This window comes from Entamoeba invadens, assembly GCF_000330505.1.
Source record: "Entamoeba invadens IP1 unplaced genomic scaffold scaff_1105074726711, whole genome shotgun sequence".
In the NCBI taxonomy this organism is placed as follows: domain Eukaryota; phylum Evosea; order Mastigamoebida; family Endamoebidae; genus Entamoeba; species Entamoeba invadens.
The window spans coordinates 598302-614686 of NW_004443648.1; the positions used below are offsets into that span (position 1 = coordinate 598302).

The 16385-nt window shown below is 34.7% G+C and overlaps 10 protein-coding genes across 10 annotated transcripts; 4 read left to right on the plus strand and 6 right to left on the minus strand.

Moving 5' to 3' along the window:
- Positions 1–262: 262 nt before the first annotated feature.
- Positions 263–1351, plus strand: EIN_056500 (hypothetical protein; the record flags this gene model as incomplete). Its single annotated transcript, XM_004259998.1, has 2 exons — positions 263–1232; positions 1293–1351. The coding sequence occupies 2 exons, from the start codon at positions 263–265 to the stop codon at positions 1349–1351; spliced, it is 1029 nt and encodes a 342-aa protein (XP_004260046.1).
- Positions 1352–1453: 102 nt separating this feature from the next.
- On the minus strand, positions 1454–2431 carry EIN_056510 (DnaJ domain containing protein; the record flags this gene model as incomplete). The annotated part of the gene is made up of 1 exon (XM_004259999.1): positions 1454–2431. One exon carries the CDS (start codon positions 2429–2431, stop codon positions 1454–1456), a length of 978 nt encoding a protein of 325 aa, XP_004260047.1.
- Positions 2432–2583: 152 nt separating this feature from the next.
- EIN_056520 (hypothetical protein) lies at positions 2584–3477 on the minus strand (the record flags this gene model as incomplete). The annotated part of the gene is made up of 1 exon (XM_004260000.1): positions 2584–3477. One exon carries the CDS (start codon positions 3475–3477, stop codon positions 2584–2586), a length of 894 nt encoding a protein of 297 aa, XP_004260048.1.
- Positions 3478–3733: 256 nt separating this feature from the next.
- EIN_056530 (elongation factor, putative) lies at positions 3734–6358 on the plus strand (the record flags this gene model as incomplete). Its single annotated transcript, XM_004260001.1, has 1 exon — positions 3734–6358. The coding sequence occupies one exon, from the start codon at positions 3734–3736 to the stop codon at positions 6356–6358; it is 2625 nt and encodes an 874-aa protein (XP_004260049.1).
- A 64-nt stretch (positions 6359–6422) lies between these two features.
- On the minus strand, positions 6423–8175 carry EIN_056540 (hypothetical protein; the record flags this gene model as incomplete). The annotated part of the gene is made up of 2 exons (XM_004260002.1): positions 6423–8061; positions 8105–8175. The coding sequence occupies 2 exons, from the start codon at positions 8173–8175 to the stop codon at positions 6423–6425; spliced, it is 1710 nt and encodes a 569-aa protein (XP_004260050.1).
- A 347-nt stretch (positions 8176–8522) lies between these two features.
- Positions 8523–9881, minus strand: EIN_056550 (tubulin gamma chain, putative; the record flags this gene model as incomplete). The annotated part of the gene is made up of 1 exon (XM_004260003.1): positions 8523–9881. One exon carries the CDS (start codon positions 9879–9881, stop codon positions 8523–8525), a length of 1359 nt encoding a protein of 452 aa, XP_004260051.1.
- A 355-nt stretch (positions 9882–10236) lies between these two features.
- On the minus strand, positions 10237–10581 carry EIN_056560 (hypothetical protein; the record flags this gene model as incomplete). The annotated part of the gene is made up of 2 exons (XM_004260004.1): positions 10237–10326; positions 10399–10581. The coding sequence occupies 2 exons, from the start codon at positions 10579–10581 to the stop codon at positions 10237–10239; spliced, it is 273 nt and encodes a 90-aa protein (XP_004260052.1).
- Positions 10582–11960: 1379 nt separating this feature from the next.
- On the plus strand, positions 11961–12629 carry EIN_056570 (hypothetical protein; the record flags this gene model as incomplete). Its single annotated transcript, XM_004260005.1, has 1 exon — positions 11961–12629. One exon carries the CDS (start codon positions 11961–11963, stop codon positions 12627–12629), a length of 669 nt encoding a protein of 222 aa, XP_004260053.1.
- Positions 12630–13568: 939 nt separating this feature from the next.
- On the minus strand, positions 13569–14315 carry EIN_056580 (hypothetical protein; the record flags this gene model as incomplete). Its single annotated transcript, XM_004260006.1, has 1 exon — positions 13569–14315. One exon carries the CDS (start codon positions 14313–14315, stop codon positions 13569–13571), a length of 747 nt encoding a protein of 248 aa, XP_004260054.1.
- An 883-nt stretch (positions 14316–15198) lies between these two features.
- On the plus strand, positions 15199–16383 carry EIN_056590 (hypothetical protein; the record flags this gene model as incomplete). The annotated part of the gene is made up of 2 exons (XM_004260007.1): positions 15199–16266; positions 16370–16383. Coding segments are annotated over 2 exons (1082 nt in total), but the record flags the coding sequence as incomplete, so codon positions are not given.
- Positions 16384–16385: the final 2 nt, after the last annotated feature.

The window sequence follows — 16385 nt, forward strand, 5'->3', positions numbered from 1 at the left end:
TTTTGTTATTAATCTTTACTACATTTTTATAATTAAATTAATTATATTAATCATATTTATTGATTATTATAAAAGAATAGTTTATTTTAAGTTTCAAAAGAAATATACTATTATTTACTAGTGAAATAATTAGTAATATCAATATTGTTATTTATAAGTGGTATTTACTAATAATTATAATTTGAATTTAAGAAAACATCATTTCATTTTTTTTCATATTTGCATGAATAAATTTTTATTTAAATAATTAGATAATAAAGAAATGGCCGGGATAATACTCACGAACTACGGATTTCTAAAGGAAGATCCGAATGTGAAATATTGGGTGCTTACTGAGGAGGATCTTTTAGTGTTTGACAGTGTCAGTGATTTTGACAATAGAAAGAAACCCCTCAAGTTGATTGATATTAAAAGTATTAAACAAGTCAAAAATACAACACATACGGACAAGATGTCGTTTTTAGAATTAAAGAGTGATAACGAGTGTATTACTTTATTAGCGAGTAATACTGTAATTGCAATATGGGTGCAAGTCCTCAATTTGATTCTCCAAGACACGCCATTGTCTGAAATTGTTGATTTGATTGATGTTGTGAAAGACCAAGAAGCTTCGAATTCTAATGGGTCGCAGGAACAAAAACAAAGTAAAAAAGGAAGTTTTCTCAAAACGCCACGAAACAGGGAGAAACAACATGAATTTAAGTTGCTGAAAGAAACTGAATCGAACACACAATTGGAGATGAGAAAAGATGTAGTTCTACAATTTGTGAGTAAAGTAGTAGACCGACGACTTTCATTTGATGAATTAAAAGACGTCAAATTAATTTTAGAATTCTACAAGAAGATTTCTCGTCGAGAAGTCGAACTATTACAAATGGGGTCTTCCGAACAAATCAAAATTGTGAATTCCATTTTTTCGGATATTGAAATGTACAGTGAAATTCCCATTACAATCAATTCTATCGATATAGTTAATAATATAGATACCGCTCTTTTGGATTTAATCTTAATCATTTTTGAACTATATGTCCTTCCAAAAGCTCACTATAAATCTATTCAAGGACTTGATGCTGTTATTGGGTGGACCATTAATTCATTATCTCAAGTAGACATACCAATTGACAATTTCAATGACTCTTTTTCTGATGGAATTGCATTTTCAAATCTTATAGCATTACATCGTCCAGAACTGAAATATATGTTATCATTAGACTCGACGAGTATTACAGTTTGTTTTTATAGTATATATATAGTATATATACTATATATAGTTATTTATTTATAATATATAGTAATCTATAGTCTATTGATACCATCTACTCAGAAATCACACGAGCACTATATAACTTGAAAGCTTTGATAATACCAAAGAAAGAATATATGAGTGATGCGGATGAGACATCAGTGATAATGATATTATGTAGTCTTTACACCACACTTACGAACAAAACAATCAATTGATTTTTTCCATTTCCTTTCTTAAGAGTTTGAGCATTTGTTTGTGCTTTTTAGAGTTTTCATGAGTCTTGAGTTGTCCTTCACTTTTAAATTTCTTGTCACAGACAACACAACAGAATTCTTCGACTTCTTTCTCATCATCGGTGTCGACTGCTTTTCCTTCGTAATACTTCGACAGTTTTTCTATTTCATCTTCTTCCTCTTGAGGGAGTTCAAAGTCCTTAAAACTTTCCAATTCTTTTTGTCGACGTTCGTGTTCTCGTTGTTGTCTTGCTGCTTCTTGTTTTGCCTCTTTTTCTTCGCGTAATTCCTTTTGTCGTCTCATTTCGGCTTTGACTTGATCCCACCTTGGGTCCAATCGTTGGACATAGTTAACAAGTTGTCGAACATTCTGTGTTCTTTCATTCCGTAATTTATCGCGAACTTTCTCGTTCTCTTTTTTCCACCCTCTTCGGACTTGTTGATTTGGGGCGTCTGCTATGTTATTCGGCAACTTGTCATAGAACTCCAATTTCGAGCAAAAGTACTTCCAATTCTCGTAAAACGCTTTGACCTCATTAATCGTACTATTCGACTTCCCAAAGCCGCACATCTGTTTTCCTCCACCTTCTTCATTTTCAATGTTTTTGAATAACTCGTTAAAAACAGTGTAAAATCCAGTCTCGCTATCGTCGTAATTGTCAAAGCAATTTGTGTTGAAATACTCATACAGATTGATCACATTCTCTTCCTCTTGGTTAATCCCAGCTAATATCAAATGTCGTTTCTGATCATACCACGTCCTCTGGGTGTCATCTTTTAATACTCCATACGCTCCAGCTAACTCTTGAAATTGCTTTTCCGCCTCTTCTTTGTTCTCTTGTTTGTCGGGATGTAGCTTAAGTGCTAACTTCCGATATGCCTTCACTATCTCTTCTTTGGTAGCAGTAATCTCTACACCAAGTACTTCATAATAATCTCGAGCTTTCGACATTATTATTATTCCTCTGCTTTTCCTGTTCAAACTTTGAGGTTTGTCTGTGACCTACTTAAACTATTGAGTAGTAGATACGTATAGTTTGAAGGGAAACTAATAAACTGTTAGTATTGAAACTATAATAAACTATCCAATCAATTCTCCTTTTTTTATACTGGAACTTCATTTGACTCTTCCTTCTTGGCTAGTCCCTCAACAAATGAAACTAAGTCGAACATAAATGGAGTCTCCTCGCCATTAATAACTTCGATAAGTTCGAACTCTTTCATTCCAATAGCAAAAGCATCGACTTTGAATGGGAAGTCAAACGCTTTGAGGTACTTCCCATTTCGAGTGAAAAAGATGGACTTCTCTTTGATCTTCCAACCACACCCGATCACGTCTCCAGGCCCAAAGTACGTTGTGCAATCAAATGGTTTCTGTCCATTACAAACATACACTTTACCATCATCAGAATGTATCCCAATGGTCTTTTTGTCCCAGCCAATGTGATGATTAATATACATGTTCTTATCCGCATAAGCACCTAAAGATATCCAGTTATACTTCGTCGTCCCAGACAACTTAATTTCAATGTAAAACACAAGAGAGGGAACTATCACACATGTGTTCTGATCTTTCCATATCAATTGTAAGTCGCAGTCCCGATCTAAAAACGTCGAAGAGACACACCGGATCTCTTTCTTCTTTCCTTTGCCTGTTGTTATTCGTGTGTTATTGAAAACATTCTCTTTCGGTGTGCCTTCTGTAAAACGGGGAACTGCACCGACCTCTTTTGTGGACAAGTCGTCCGGAGTCACTTGAAATAATTCAACCTGAGTCTCTGTGCCCAACCCTATTTCGTGTTTGAAATGTTCAATTGGGTCATTGCTGTGGCAACACTCATCACATGAGGAATTACATTTCTCTTCACAATGGTGATGACATGGGTGGTTGTTTGACTCTAATTCTAACACCCGACTCTTCAGCTCGGAAATTTCTTCTTTCATCTTCTCAAGTTCGGCTTTGAACGACATAATTAAGTCATTCACTGGTTCAGACATGTCCTTAGTTATTTCTAGTTTTTGAAAACTAGTTTTGTGTAGGTTTGGTGTCGGTCATTTTGGTAGTTTAATAATAATATTAATAATATAATATTATAGTTTAACACTTCAACAATAATGGAATTATAAAATTTACTAACTTGGAAATTATAGTTTTGTTGTAGTTAAAATATAGTAGATAATATGGTCAAACAAACAGACAAACAACAAGATTCAAAGTATTTAACCCCTTGCAACTGATTAGAAACACAATCAGATGACTATTCTCCCAAGCAAAGTGATCAGCAAATTACAACAAAACCAACAAAATGTACGCAACATATGTGTCTTGGCACATGTTGACCATGGAAAGACATCGATTTGTGATTCTTTAATAGCGTCGAATGGTATCATCAGTAAGAAGTTGACTGGTAAAGTACGATACTTGGACTATAGAGAGGACGAACAACAAAGACAAATAACAATGAAGTCGACAGCGATATCGTTGTACGCCCAAAACCCTGAACAGACAGAACACTACTTGATCAATTTAGTCGACTCCCCGGGCCATGTCGATTTTAGTGGAGAAGTTAGTAGTGCCGTTCGTGTAACTGATGGAGCCATTGTTGTAGTTGATTGTGTTGAAGGTGTTTGTGTACAGACAAACACAGTGATTCGACAAGCCGCAGCCGATGGGTTACATTTAGTGTTAGTCATTAACAAAATCGACCGACTTGTTTTCGAAAAGAGTTTTTCGATTGATGAAGCGACCAGTCACCTTGAAATTTTATTGGCGTCAATTAACAAAATCACTTCTCTTGTTACTGATCAGAGTGGTTTAGTCTTTGGGGAGAATTACTTTGACCCAATTAAAGGGAATGTAGTCTTTGCGAGTGCGATAGATGGATGGGGGTTTGACCTTGAAATGATTTCGACCATATATTCCAAACGGTTTGGGATGAAAACAGACGCGTTGAAGTCGTTAATGTGGGGGGAACATTACATTAACATGAAAACTGGTAAGACGTATAAAACACAAGTAGAGAACACTGTGAAGTGTTTCAGTTACTTAGCTTTAAGACCGGTGTGGGAAATCTACACCGTCGTCAAACAATATTTTGACAAAGAAACACATGACAAAGCTCTGGCCAAAATTCAAGTGATGGTGAAGTCTTTAAATCTCAACATCAGTGCCAGAGAATTAGAAATCCACGAAGAAAAGTCGTTTTTGTTTTCGATGATGAGTGGGTTCTTACCCGTAGCAAAAAGTATTTTGTCGATGGTGATCACACACCTCCCGTCTCCTCTTGTTGCTCAGAAAACTCGATTATTGAAGTTGTGTCATCCCAATTCCAATTACTTAAAGAAAGAGATTGAGTTATGTGCCAAAGACACGGCTCAAACTGTTCTATATTCCGGAAAGGTCTTTCCGTTTCATAATCAGATGATAGCGATGTGTCGAGTGTTTTGTGGAGTTGTCAAGAATGGTGACAAACTCTATATTTTGCCTCCAAAGTATATCCCGACCGACGACGAAAGTGTCAATACCACAATTAACACATTTACAGTCGAGAAATTGTATTTGTTGATGGGGCAAACAGTTCAAGAAATGGAGGAAGTACCGGCCGGGTCTATTGTAGGTATTCCAGTGAATGAAACTCAAGTCTTTAAAGCCGCTACGTTGTCGACGACATTAAAATGTTCACCTTTAATGCCATTAGTCTCCAGTGGGGCCAAACCGATTCTTCCCGTTGCCATTGAGCCAGTTAAAATTGAAGATATGGAACGTTTGAAAATGGGGTTGCACTTATTAACATTGTCCGATCCATCAGTTGATACGACAGTGAAAGACACCGGAGAAATTGTGTTGTACACAACAGGCGAATTGCATTTGGAACGATGCGTGAAAGACTTGAAAGAGATCTTTGCGAAGGTACCGTTTAACACGACGGATCCTCTTGTAACGTACAAAGAAACTGTTCTTGGGAAGAGTCCGAGTGTTGAAATTGGGACATTAAGTGGCAATGTGACTTTCAAGATGACCAATTTTGGCTTAAAAGACACGAACGTCGTTCTGGTCGATGGATTTTTAGACCAACTCCGTTCAATGAGTGATGAAGAAAATGAGAACAAGATTGTAATATGTGGAAAGATCGCAAAGATAATCGAGGAAGAAAACATCAAAGGGAAGATCATCGCCTTTGGGCCTGGGAAGATCGGGAACAACATCTTAGTCAATAAGACTCCAATTGACTTTGGCGAGTGGCCTAATGTTGTTACTTGTGAAACTGAAAAGAGAGTAGCCACTGTGTATGATGGAATGATTTCGGCGTTTGAAGAAGTGACACGAAAAGGGCCGATGTGTGATGAAGAGATGGAGGGTGTTGTCTTTGTCCTTGAAAGGCTTGTTTTCGCCGACAGCGAAACACCGATCACGACAAATGAAGTCAAAGAAGCGATTACTACTGCTATGATTGAATCATTTGAAAAGGGGAAGAGAAGAATGAAAGAACCCGTCTATTACTGTGAAGTCCGAGCACCTTCGGAAGTCGTTGGGAAAGTCTTTCAAGTGCTTGACAAACGACGAGCAAAAATCCTTGAAGACGATTACGATGAAACCCAAAATTTATATGTTGTCAAGTCACAACTTCCTGTCGTCGAGTCCTTTGGCTTTACTACTGACATCCTTGGACAAACTTCCGGCTCTGCATTATCGCAAACAAAATTCGATTGTTTTGTGACCATGGCAATGGATCCATATTGGACCCCGAAAACTGCGGATGAGTTAGAAGAATTTGGCGAGAAAGCCGATGTGAAGAACATTGCAAAAATGGCGATGGAAAATACACGGAAGAGAAAAGGGTTAGTTGTCGACAACATCGATGCTTTGATTGATTTATAACTCTTTTTTTCGTTCTTCCTCGTCTTTCATTTCCTTTATTTTATCAAAAACGTAATAAAAGCAATCAATCAGACTCTGAACTGGACTTCGATGAGGATTGTGATTCGGACCCAGACATACTTTCAGACGACGAATCCTCAGATACAGCTTGTTTATTTAGTTTGACTTGAGGTGCTTCTTCTTCTGATGAGCTTTCTTCTTCCATCTGTTCTTCTTCACTGTAACTCTCCGTCTCCATTGCGTTCCCCTTCTCAACATAACTGCCGCACTTCGCTTCCTTTTTCACCTTCTCCTTCTTTTCGATCTGTGTCAACAACAAGTTCATTCTTCCGTGTAATCGGAGCATGCCCTTATAACAAGTTGTTCTGTTTTCAATGATGGAGTACAACTTCGCAATACTCTTGTGGACTTCCTTGACGCTCATCAAGTAAGACAAATGCAATTCAAAGATGCTTTTCAGCCACAATGTAGCAACAAATGCCTTTGTTGGGGTGTTAGTGAATAAGTCGCAGACAATATCAAGTAACTGAATGACGTAATCCACTGGCAAATTGGCTACAGTAGTAGTAATGACCGTGGTGTCGTCGATATTCAAGCATCTAGCTATCAATGTTTGGTCTTGTGTATCCAACGCTCTTGTCAAAGTCAAGACAACTCCGTTTTTGGCCAACTCAATCGTCTCTGGCTTTTTCGTTCCAAGTTGTTCAATGGCCTTCAACTTCTGTTGGAAAGTCGCCTTTTCATTTTGGGTGTTCTCTTCCAAGTCCTCAGGGCGGACGACTTCCATCATTTTCGATTCGACAATCATTTTATTGTTCCCAGCACTAGTTTTGTCAACAGAGTCGTCGATGACAATCTCTTTAATCTTCTCAATGACCTTTCCTTTCTCAAGCAATTTGGTTTGTTGGAAATACAACTTCCCAGATCTCTCTAAGGCCACCATCACTCTATCAGTAAACAGACAAAGGCTAACACAATTGGTCACTTTGATTTTCGAGTCTGGAATGATCGGCTTGACTGTTTTAGTCTTAGTGTTATACAAATAGACGTCGATCATCGAATTGTCCAATAAAGCAGCAACAAGTAAGTTAAACTTATCGATGAAAAGTGCGTCGACCACAACTGGAGAAGAGTCTGTTGAGAATGTGAGCATTCTATTTCTATCTGTTGTGTTGCATAAGAACATATGTTTCTCATCAGAGTAAGTGATGAACTGTTCATTACTGATGTTAACTATTCCTCTCAGAGAAGTAAGGTGGATCGATTGCTTAATAATTTTCTCAAGCGTCACTTTGTTGTATATTTTCACTTCTATGCCACCAGCTATGATCAGATTTCCAATCAGTTTAATCACACTGACTCCACTCTGATTCACACTTAAAGTGCGCTTCTCAGTCGACTCCAAGTTGATCACGAGCATTTCCCCAATCGACGTTCCAATGTACAAAAATTTCGTCGACAAGGCAACAGCAGTCACGGGCGATGAGGTATCGTAAAACCCTGTCTGCTTCGAATTGTTCACATCCCATACTACTACACGACCGTGTGGGTTTCCTACCGCCACAGAAAGTTTGTTTTTCGTCTCGCCCTTTTGTGGAGTTTCAACACCTTCAGAACATATCGCAATGGCTGATGGTTCGCAGTCAAGGGTTTCTTTGTCGTAACACTCCGCTTGCATTTTGTTTGTCAACGTACTGAAAACCCTACTTGTAAATATTTTTAATCTCCATGGTGTGAGTGACAAACTGGATGTGATTGTCACTCGTGACTTGAACAAAACGGTTCTGCTCCTTATCAAAGACTTTCAGGGTTTGCATGTTGGTTTGACTGTTTGGGTTTTCAGTTGCCTTTGTATTTTTAGAACGGGTTTTGATTCTTATTGAACTAGTTATCGTGTTAATTAATTAACTATTATGGAGTAACTAATTTATAATAACTCTTTTTTATAATTTAGTTACTATATTTATGCCCGATATGAGTAAAATATAAATGAATATTTTATTTTAATATCAATATCCCATTTTTTATAATATAAATAAATGAACTATGTATATTACTATAATTTATAATAATGAATAATAATCATGGTATACAAATAAATAGAAATGTTTTAATTAAATTAACTATTGTTGTATTCAATAATATTCTAGTTCATGAAAGAGCTTTACTTGTACTGACTTTGCAACGCCATCCCTTTCAACCATTCGTAAATGGGATATTGATAATTCAAATAGTCTTGCGTCTCCGCCTTCTCGTATTCATCAATCAGACACCGGACGATTTCTTTCGACTCTTCAAATTCTTGCAAGTTGTCCTCGAACTTTTCTTTGTACGACTCCAGGAAGACTTTTTTCTGAAACATTTGGTTGAACGAATTCAAAATGTCTTGGAAGTAAAATCTGATTGATGTGTTGTTGGAGAGTGTCATTCCACTCATTCTGTTTCCTCGTTGTATCAAAGGTGAGGACCTTGTGTGTATAGCCTCCAACGAGTCTTTATTCCAAGGTACAAAATCGGCCAATCGTTTATCTGTGAATATTTGCAGTGCTTCATTGATTTCTTCATACCCGACATCACCTTGAAAGAAGTCGCAAATCGACATGTACTTCCCCTTTTTCAAATCGACTTTCGCCATCATGTTTTGTGGTTGTAACAGTCTTTTCATGATGTCTGTGGCGCTTGTCCTTCCTGTTGGTCGTTCTGATTGGAAAAGTGGCACAAATCCCGTCACAAGAAAATGTGCAAATCTCGACGGGCACATTCTGAAGATGAGCGAATCCATTCCGCTGTAGAGTGTTGATGGAAATCGCATATTTGCAGTGAACGCGGACATTGAATACGATATAATATTGTTCATATCAAACGCAGTTGCTTCTTCAATGCCAAATTGTGAATGTGCGATGTCCGCTAACGCCTCATTATCAAACACAACAACAGACTGGCACTCTGTTATCAATCGTTTGAGTGTCAAAATCGAGTTATAAGGTGACACAACCACATCCGGATGGTTTCTTGTCATAACACTGAATGCCTGTGTTGTGCACTTTGGGTATTTGTCACTAATCAGCTCCATAATTTTACTTCCAAGGCCACTCCCTGTACCTCCACAAATTGAATGACAAAAGAAGAACCCCTCCATACTGTCACAATTCTCTACTTCTCGATCAATCACGTCTTCTATTTCATTCATTTTTTCAACAGTAAAATACCCGTTCGCCCATGAATTACCAGCACCATTATTGGTCGGTACTATGAGGTTTTCGGGATTATAGAAGTTCTTAAATTCACCACAACGAAGCCAATCGACAACTCGGGGTTCAAGATCAACGTTAATCGAGCGTGGGATGTATCTTTGGTTATCGGCTTGGTAAAAGAAAATGTCTTTTCGATCATTGATGTTCTCGTTCGTTAGCAAAGACCCATCCGATCCAATCCCGTGCTCAGCACATATCTTTTTAAAGAACTCACAACCAAGTTGATTCCCACATTGACCAATGTTGATCGTCACAATCTCTCGTGGCATCTCTTTGATATGAGTTTTTCACTTTTTCTTTCTTTTTTTTAATCGTTTTGGATTAATTATAACTCTTTGAATTTTATTATTTTATTATTTTTTAATTAAATAAATTATAGTTTTATTAATATTTTTTTTAATTTATAAAATAATTAATAATTATTTATATTATTATAAATAATTATAATGTACCAACTTATTTGAGTAATTATAAAAATTATCATATTAAAATTCCTATTTTTTATAGTAATTAATTTATAAAATATTTTGCTATTAATTTACTAATAACAAGTAAACAGATTAAGATACAGACAAATAGATATGAAATGCAGTCAATTAGAAAAGAAGGTTGATAAAAACAGAATTAATTGTCAGGCGGAGAGCACGCGGCAACTTCGTCGCTCGTGCTGCGCTTAAGCATAAATTTGAGTACATCGTCACCGATAGAACTCTTCTACAGTTGAGTCTATTTATAGAACATTTGGTGAGGATTTTAATAACAAAGTGAATAACAATTTCAACAAACATCTTTTTTGATTTTTAGAGGTTTTGAAATAGAACGCGGTTTTTCAATTTCATAATCAATTTGGAGGTACTCATCGTCTTCGTTTCTTGCTTTAAGATTGATATTGAGTTTTGTAAGGTATGTGTTTTTTATACCCGAGTAAGTTTCGCGTTTGTCAGAGTACACCGTTGTTGCTTCGCCCATTTCGTTTTGGTGAATGTGAAATTTTGATGGAGTGAGTCAAAAGAGCTTTTTTTTCTTATTTTAATGCTGACACACATTACAATCAGGGAGATCGGATAAGAACGTTCCGCATAAGGCAAGCCGAAAACTGGTTTTAAAAACAAAGTTTGTTTCTGGTAGTTAAAATTTAATAAATTATCATTTTTTGAGTAATTATATTTTTTATTTTTATTTAATTTTTAATATATACAATAATTGTGAAAAAGTGAATGAATCGACGGGAACTAAAGTGCGAAATAGTAAAATAAAGATTTTCTTTTTAGTTCTATTTTTTTTATTTCTATTCTTGTTGATTTTTACACAAATTTCAAGCGTACAAAATCTCCACTTTTATTTACCGAAACCCAAACCATATTTATAGTATTTTGAATTATTAAAAAAACTTGCAAAAAAACTTTTAAAAAGTTGAACAATTAATTTTGTTTTTGATTCCCCGATTAAATTATATTTTAATAAAACTTTTTAATTTTTTATTAATTATCATATTCAGAAAAAAAAAACATTCATTTTTGTCTAAAATTCCCTTAAGTTTGAATGATTTTGTGTGTAGAGTTCGTAACTTATTTTAAAAAAACTTTAATAACAATACTAGAATTGTTTTACACAAAGTTATATTAAATTAACTTTTTTCATAATGTTCTTTTGTATAAATTAATAAAAATATTAATAGTCAACCAATTAAAAAACCATAAAAAAATGATTTTAACAGAAAAAACTCAAGAAAAAATGGAGTGATCCTATTGCTTCCATTTATTCTTTTGTCATTCTTTGTATTGTTTTTTTCTTCTTATTTTTTGATGTTAGTATCAAAATACTATAATATTCTACATTTATAGTTTTGGTGGAACGAACAATACTAAAAAAAGATAAAAAAGCGTATAAAAGGGAAAATTTGAAATCTAAAAAAATTTTAATTTCTCTAACACGAGGAGGAAGGGGCTTTGCACAATGCAAAACCTTACAACAAGCCCAAAGATAATTAATTGAGTCCTGTCGCCATCTTTGGGTTTACAGAGCTGAATATCTGGAGCGGCACTTATTTCTTTTACCATAGTAAAACCAAACAGTTTGTTCTCACTCTCTCTTTCAAAAAATTTTGACTTTTAGACTTAATGGCTTTTTGGCTTAAATCTTCCCGAAACCCGCCTTTTTTATGATTTTTATTTTTTTAAAAACCTCAACGACTACTATGACCTATTTTATAATTTCCTTCACTAATAAAGAACTATAAAAGAACTATAAAATATTAGGTCTTTGAGGTTGTTAAAAATATTTATTTTTATTAAAAAAACCTACTATAAATAGCCGTAGAACTTGGACTAATTTACGTCGGAAAGGGAATGGAAATGAGAGGTCTTAAGATTGAAAAGGCCGGAACGGGCGTCACGTGTAAGTGCAGTCTATGCAAGAAGGTAGAGTTCTTAAAGAGCTCCCAAAACCGAGTGAAGACCACCGCCTTATGCGTACTCATATTGAAGTCATTGAAGGAGCTTAAGCCCGAGAAGGAGTTCTACTCCATGAAACAAGACATCTATGACTTTGTCTCAGAACATTGGAACTGCGTGTCGTCGTTCTCTATCTTCAAGAGACAGAACTATAAGAAACTCTTGTTAGATACTTTTAATCACTGTTCTTGTATTGAGACTGGGAGAAATTATGGATTAAGGGCTAGCTTTAGACTCAAAGAGAAAAAAATCAATGAAAGTGTTGCTGGGGCGTCGTCGGAGTGCGAGAAGAATAGTTTGGTGGAGGTTATGAAGGAAGTTAAAACAGAGGTTGTTCAATGTCAAACGCCTACTGTAGACTTGGGTAACTTTGTCCAAGAATATTCAAAAGCACTTTTGGATGTCCAGGGAATCCTTTATAATGACGTGGCTTTGTTGAAAAAGTATAACATTGCTTTGGCTGGGAAGGCAAACGCGAATTGGACTGGGCAATATACTGTTATGTCTCAACAGGCAGCGCTTTTTGGTGGTTTTGCGAGGGACGTCTTTTCGTCGCTCAATTAATGTGTATAGTTTATTTGAATGCGTAATCGACAATTTTTATTGAAAAGTTATAGAATTTTGGTTTATTGATTCGGGAAATATGGAGCATTACTATGGTTGGAAACAATTTCTTTCATTTGGTTTGTAAACAATCTTTTGCTATTTGGCAATGAAAATGACCAAACTGTAAAAAATGCAAAGAGTTCCTTTTCTTTTGAAAACGACTTGTTTTTCATGTTTTGAAAGGATTTTTTTAACAGTTCAGGTATGTGAACCAATAAATGAATGTAAAAATTTATATTTTGGCAAATGAAAACAAATATGACAATCAAATAATATATGCAAAATTTTTTAAATAAAAGCAGATGCCATTGAACATTTTGTGGAAATCTTATGGAATTAATTGTGAAGTTTGAAAATAGGTTGGCATTTAAAAGCTTTTAATAACAAATACAAAAAGAACCCGGTATTTTACTGGTTTGTTGCGCAATCTTCAAGTGTTTTGTGAATTACAAAAATAATACTGAAAATGCCGTGATTTTTTTTACTTTAAAAAAAATTGTTTAAAAATAAAAATTAAAATATGTTACTGAATTATATTATTAAAAAAACGGGATAATATAAACAATAAATTATAAATAAATGACTAATATTTTTTTAATTATCTATGGTTTTGTTTAATTATATAATTCTTTATAACAACTAGTAAAAAAAACAATGAAAATACCAAAATGAAAAAACCTATTTTTTATAAATCTACCATTTAGAAACTAAAAATTGTATTATATCAAAACCATTTATTTTAATAATTTCCAGTAATGTTTTTAATCAATTAGGTAGTATAAACATTTCACTATTTTTGAAAAAAGAATGAATAAAAAGTAAACTATATTTGAACAATGAATCTTTTACAAATCAATTTCATGTTGAACTGCAACTTTTGAAAAAACACAAAACACGTCAAAGAGGCATTGGGTTCCAATGTCCGAAATGGACGGACATATCATATCCATAATAGTACCCCTCTTGAATAGTTCTGCACCAAAACCACGTGACTGCATCTCCACAGTCAAAATATCTACTGAACTTAGTGAATCTCAAAAACATCTCCATTTGCTTTCTCGACTTGAACTGTCCAAACCATCCAAGCGCGAATTGTGTGGGTGGTGCTGTGTGTTTTCGATCTTTTCTGTAATGCGTCAGACACACTTTGCCGCTGCAGTAATCGTCGATGTTATGTGCAGATAAATAATCACTGATTTTCTTAAAGAAGTCTGGTTGGTATAACTGATCGTCTTCAGCAAACATGAAGTAGTCTGTGTCTTTGTCATTTTGTAATACCCAATTGACCATTGTGTAGAAGTGGTAATTGACCAACATATGCTTTTGAAACGATTTGAATGTCCAATCATTTCTATCACTCTCCTGATACGCAGCATCAAAGTCATGTAAGAATTCTTGCATATAGTCTCTCTCATTAATAGGTTGAGTGAAGTTAAAGTCGATCACATCCAGCCATGGAAATTTACTTCGCGTTTTATTAACTGCGACATCGAACTCGGGGTGGGAACAAGGACCAAAGGCACATCCCTTCCCCCATATAAAGTGTCGAATTTGAACATCTAAAGGTTTGTTCTGAAGAGCTATATAAAAGTCTCGCATCGACCGTGTCAACTCCGGTCGACGCTTTGGACCAGACAACATCATGATTGTAATGTTATATGTCGACATACAAGTCGTAATAAAAAGAAGCAATAAGGCTGGTGTAATACTCATCACTCCCTTATTTCATGTGGCGTCATTGAGTTCTCACTTTTATACAACTCAATCATCAAAGTGATACTTAACAAAACGTTCGAATGACTTTCTTGTTTTATTTCTTTGGTTTTAATAAAAATACTACAATAAATACTAAATTTTACTATTTGTATTAAATGTAGTTATTTACTATATTATAGTTTTTTTATTAATAATATTATAAGTATTGTGAATAATAAATATAATTATTAATTGAAATAAAAAAAAATAATTTATAAACAAAAAGTAAATTGGGTATAATAAATCACCAAAATAGTGTTGTATAATCATTTTGTTGTGATTAATTAATTTTTAAATTAATATGAACCATTATATTAATTTAAACAGATTTTTTGGTGTTTTTGGTGAGTTATTAATAAACTATATAATTAATTTAATTAATTATAATATATTTATAAAAGTTTAGTATAGAGTAGAGTCCACATAATAAATAAATTTTATTATTATAACTCACTTGTATTTTGTTGAACAGTTATTTGGATTTTGTCGAATGAATTATTTTTATCATAATACAAATTTATTGTTGTTATTAGTATAATAAATAAACCATATATTTCTTATTAACAAATGGTAAAATCACAACAAATCAAACAATTAAATTTTCTTCTTCTTTAATCTTCATCATACAAAATAACAATATTAAAAGAATAACATAGAAACCATATAACAATCAATTTGAAAAATAGAACAAATCACATCTGTTCTATAGAATAGAGTGATGATGTCAATACACCCACACCGTGTAGCTATCACAAAGAGGCCTATCCTTGACATGTCAAAAATTAAACATTCCAAACCAGATACAGTAGTACTATTGGATTCACCAATTGCTCAACAAGAAAATACAACAGTCCCAGACAAACAATTAACGCCACATGTGTCATTATCATCTTCATTTACTCAAGTAAAACCACGTCCACTCACAACTTTACTCCAAAATGGAAGTAGAGAATCTTTAAAAGAAACTACAACGTATTTCAAAGCTATAAAAAAACAACACTTCATCGATTTACAAACGTCTTCAAGTCTATTAATATGGAACAAACAACAAAACAATCTCATCCAAAAAAATAAGACCGTTCCTGACTTGGACGCACTCTTGTTGGAAACTCTCAAGAAACCATTATCCTTGCCACAAGAACACATGACACCTAAAAGTAACCCACAAACTCCAAGAAAAAGGCAAGTGTTCCCTTTGTGCCAACCAACAAAAAAGAGAACATTCAACTCAAAAACGCAATTAACTGACGTTTTTAAACCATTGGCACCACCTTCGTGGATTACAGATGGCGAAGAACCAACAAGAGAGTTATTAGCAAATAACATCGAGTTATATAGTGACATCTATTTCTTTTTGACCAACCCAAAGAGGTGGCGGAAGGATGTGATGTACAGAGAACTTCCTTATTACGCCAGAATACAGCAAATTAAGGTATTGGCATGCACTTGGAATGTAAATCAAGGAGTGTATACCCGAGACGAAGTTGATCGATGGACTGGAAATTTGAAGGACGACCCCGACATAGTAGTTGTTGGTATGCAAGAGCTTGAAATGAGTGTAGATGCAATCATAACTGGTTCCAGATATAGTGAAAAGAGTGTGATATGGCAAGAATTGTTACTTTCGTCGTTGAATAGAGGTAAAGAGAACTATATAGAGTTAGGGTATTACCAATTATGTGGGGTGTTGATCTATATCTTCCATAAAAAGGCATTAACACATGTGATTCAGAATGTTGGATATGGTGATTGTCGAGTGGGTGCGATGAGTGGTGCTTTAGCGAATAAAGGAGGTGTAGCATATCGAATGAGAATCTATGACAGTGACATTTGCTTTGTTGTGAGTCACTTAGCAGCTCATCAAGATTTTTTGGAAAGAAGGAATCAAGACTGGAATGATATCTCTCGGATGCAAATAACATATTTCAATTCGGAAACATAAGATGGACGTTGTGACTA